This window comes from Cystoisospora suis (assembly GCF_002600585.1).
Source record: "Cystoisospora suis strain Wien I chromosome Unknown contig_8502, whole genome shotgun sequence".
Lineage (NCBI taxonomy): Eukaryota > Apicomplexa > Conoidasida > Eucoccidiorida > Sarcocystidae > Cystoisospora > Cystoisospora suis.
Genome location: NW_027161280.1, coordinates 1 through 3632, shown reverse-complemented (window position 1 = coordinate 3632; position 3632 = coordinate 1). Strand labels below are relative to the sequence as shown.

The following is a 3632-nucleotide window of genomic DNA, read 5'->3' as shown; positions in this document are numbered from 1 at the left end:
AAACTGATTCCAGGGTATATAAGCTTAGCTCTGCTAAAAAGCAAAGAAAATAACAGCCCCTTGCCGTCGCGCTAGGCAATGTCTTGTCCGAGAGAAAGCTCACGCTGTCCATAGGCAGGTTTTGCGCATCTTTTATTAGACAGCACACAGAAGCAGAGCGAGGTAAATGTGCACCATGAAAATCAGGATCCGCACAATCCTCTGATTGCAGCGACTGCCAGACCGAAAGACGCCCTGGCAGTCAGCACCGACAATTTATCGATCCAAGCTGGAGTCGCTGAAGCCGTTCTCGTTCAGCAGTCACCGATGTTAAGAGGAGCTTGTACGCACGGCTGTGCATCGGTCGGAGTCCACAGATGCACCTCGAAGTCTGAATACACATCCTGGCGTCAGAAGTCCAGCGGCGTGCCCGAGTCAGTCGCCCTGCTGTCTAAGCGCCACTTCGGTTCTCGGGTTAAAGAATTTTAAGAACCCTAGCCGCGCGCGAGCGGAACCTTTTTCCCGGGCAATCACCGCGCGCGTCATGGTTGTTCCGGAAGACAACCGGACGCACGCATTGTGGACTGTACACTGAAGCGATCTCCGTTACCGTCGGAGTAGTCTTCTTGGTTACGCCAGAAAGTTTCAAGAAGTGTCCATTTAGCCGGCGCATCGGCAGGGTGAGAGGAGAAATGGATACCGCAGCAAAACGCGGGTGATCCAGCGGCTGGAAAGGGAAGAAGCGACTCAAGGAGAGTACTTACACGCGATAATATGTGAAGAAATAAAGTGGAATAGTGGCATACAAGGGAGAATCACACCACAACGTAGAACACATTCCCCACTGTGTAAGGAGCAGCTCTGGCGATCTGCTCTTATTCTCAGCAAGCAGCCTTGTTGGAGTCTACTTCGTAAGCAGCCTTGTTGGAGTCTATTTCGTAAGCAGCCTTGTCGGAGTCTACTTCGTTCACTGTTTTAGCTTAGACTCCACGGTACCGAGAGACTGACACCCGCACGACCGAGGAGAGACATGCTGCATAAGAGAAAACTGGAAGTCCGTCAATGAATACAGCGTTCGGCTTTGCGTGGTTTGACAAGACCGACGTATACGCTACAAGAATACGGAAGCAAAAGCCATACACCTCGTCAAAATCCATTCCGCGCTGCCGGGGCTTGCGCCGACTGATACGCCTCGCGCTCCGAGGTGAGAAAAAAAAAAGAAGTCGGAAAACTACGGTCACAACCCAGAGAAACGGCACCCGACGAAATCGCTTTCTGTTGCTGCTTCGGTCAGTGGGGGCGTTATTTGTCCCGGCTCCTCATTTGCCAGAGCAGAACCTCTCTCCTCGAAGTTGGCCTCTGCCGCCCGCGGGCTACATGCGGTTCACTCCTCGGCTCCGTGTCGTGCGTAGTACGACTATGACGCATCACCTTCTTCACTTCTTCTCTTTACCTCTTTTTGATCTCTCACGACAGGGCTTCTGCCGCTGCTGTATGCGTAGCATTTTCATCCCCTTCTCCCACGCACTCCAAGGACTTTCTTGAAGCAACGCGCCCTTCGGCTCCTCCTTCGGAAAGTCTCCGTGCCCTTCGCACCAGGGGTGAGGACTGCAGGATACCCGATCCGCCGTTGGTATGCAGAGCGCTTCCTCCTCCCCTCTCTTTGTTGTTTCGGGGAAAATGGTAAGACACTCCCCAAGAGGCCGATAGGAGCATAGCGCCGCTGCTGAGAGGGTTCCGTGTTCCAGCAGAAACCAAGTGAGAGTCATCGACAAAAAAACCAGGTGGAGCAGCTTTGGAAGCAGAAAAAAAGGACACACCTGCTGCCTCCCCGTTACAAGGCCCGACCGGTTTTCCGCCCCTGAAACTGGAAGAAAGAGCCCCCGGCCCAGCCAGATTGCTCCCTGCAGCGGGCGCAGTATTCGACGAAGACGGCACCATGTGATTTCGGCGTCCCAAGCGGCCCACCGAAGCGGAAGGAGGTCGAAAGACACAACCGTTAACCCTTTCGCGGCAGAGCTCCGCAGGGACATCGCCCCCTTTTGATTTCTTGTGCTTGTGGCCGCTCACGCTTACATCCTGGGAGTTGGGACTCTTTCCGGCAGCTCTTTCTGCCTGCCATCCCTTTCGAACCGAGGGTGCCCTCTGGCCGATTTCTCCTGTGTCTCCCCTCCAAGTTCCCTCTTCTTCTCCCCCTGACACCCGTCCACCAGATGTTACTCGTGCATTTGCCAACGGCGGAAGCACGGGCTTGGCAAAAACAATAGAAGAGCAGAACGAAGAATTAGAGACTTGACTACTGCTGCTGTGATCAAGCGAGCCGCTGGAGCCGAAGTACGAACCCGGAGCGCATCCCCTTCCACCCCATAGAAGCGACGGAGAAGACGGAAATGAAGAGAGAGAGATCCGGCCAGGCTCGCTCCCCGCAGACGGGGAGGAGCGCCAGAAAAGATCCGGTGGTGCAGGAAGAGGAGATAAGGACGAAGGAGATATACCACACATCCAGCTCTGGCAACTGCTTTGGCTGGGACTATCACTGATATCGGAGAGAGGGGAACTATCTCTCTCACTGCCGCATGGCCTTGAAAAGAGCAGTCCTGCTTGTTTTGGTGTTCTGCGAAGAGACGGGGAAGTCTCCCTCGCTGGTTTCGTTCCCTCGTCACCCTCCTTCCTCCGCGGCGGTATGTTTTCTTTTTCTGTCTTGCATTCGGCACTCTGTTTCACACGTCTTCTCTCTCTCTCCTGCCTCCTTTGTTGGCGTCTTCGCCTCCGGGCGGCCTCCGCTGCTCCGGGACGAGGAGGGCCTTTGAAGGGAGAAAGCGGAGGAGGCAGGTGCTTAAAGTTTGAGGCCTTGGCGGCAACCGCGAGAATCATGCTTCCACTCAGGACACTGCTCTCACTTCCCCTCCTCCGGACAGAACTCGCTGCACTCGGGTCAGCAGAAGACGGCGCCTGGGGAGGAACGCTACACAAGGATGTGCCTACTGGCCTGGGAGATGACGAAGGTGGGCGCGGCCTAGGGGAGGAGAACGAGTTGTAAGGCTGGACTCCGCTTTCGCTCCGAAAACGCGAGCCCGAGAAGCGTCTTCTCGACCCGCGTCGATGACTTTGAGGAGTAAGCACCTCAGCAGTGGAGTGGTCAAGCGCAGTAGAAGCCCTAGAGGCGAAACAAAGGCCGCGGGAGCTAGAGGAGAGGAGAGAGGGAGGTCGAGATGCTGGCTGCCGGAGAGGAGAAACGAAGGCGGGAGGAAGTGAACAGACAGTCGGAGAGCAGAACGGAGGAGAACAGAACGGCTGATATGATACCTGAGACGCAGAGGCAGCGGGCGGAAAAGAGTAAGACTCATCACACAAAGAGTCCCTCTTCGAAAAAGAATTTCTACGAAAGGTCATGAATTCCGCCCTTGCCTCGCCTCGAAGACTCCTTTCATGGAAAACGTTTATTTCAGTTTCTTCCTTTCCTTCGCTTCTCAAAGACTCGTTTGGTCCCTTTTCTGTCGCGAAGAAAGTACCCTCTTGCGGCTTCAAGACAAACTTCCGTTCTACCGCCTCACGCTGTCTGCCTTCACTTCCGCGTTCTCTCATTCGACGATCCGTGGTTGCTCTCGTACTGGCCGTGGCATTTGTTGACGGGTTTTCAGAGGGAAGGTCAA

At 54.8% G+C, this 3632-nt stretch overlaps 1 protein-coding gene across 1 annotated transcript; it reads right to left on the bottom strand.

Annotated features, from left to right (window-relative positions):
- Positions 1 to 1083: 1083 nt before the first annotated feature.
- On the bottom strand, positions 1084 to 3631 carry CSUI_010831 (uncharacterized protein). Its single transcript, XM_068070932.1, has one exon. It carries the CDS (start codon positions 3562 to 3564, stop codon positions 1447 to 1449), a length of 2118 nt encoding a protein of 705 aa, XP_067917092.1. The 5' UTR covers positions 3565 to 3631; the 3' UTR covers positions 1084 to 1446.
- Between the last annotated feature and the right edge of the window lies 1 nt (position 3632).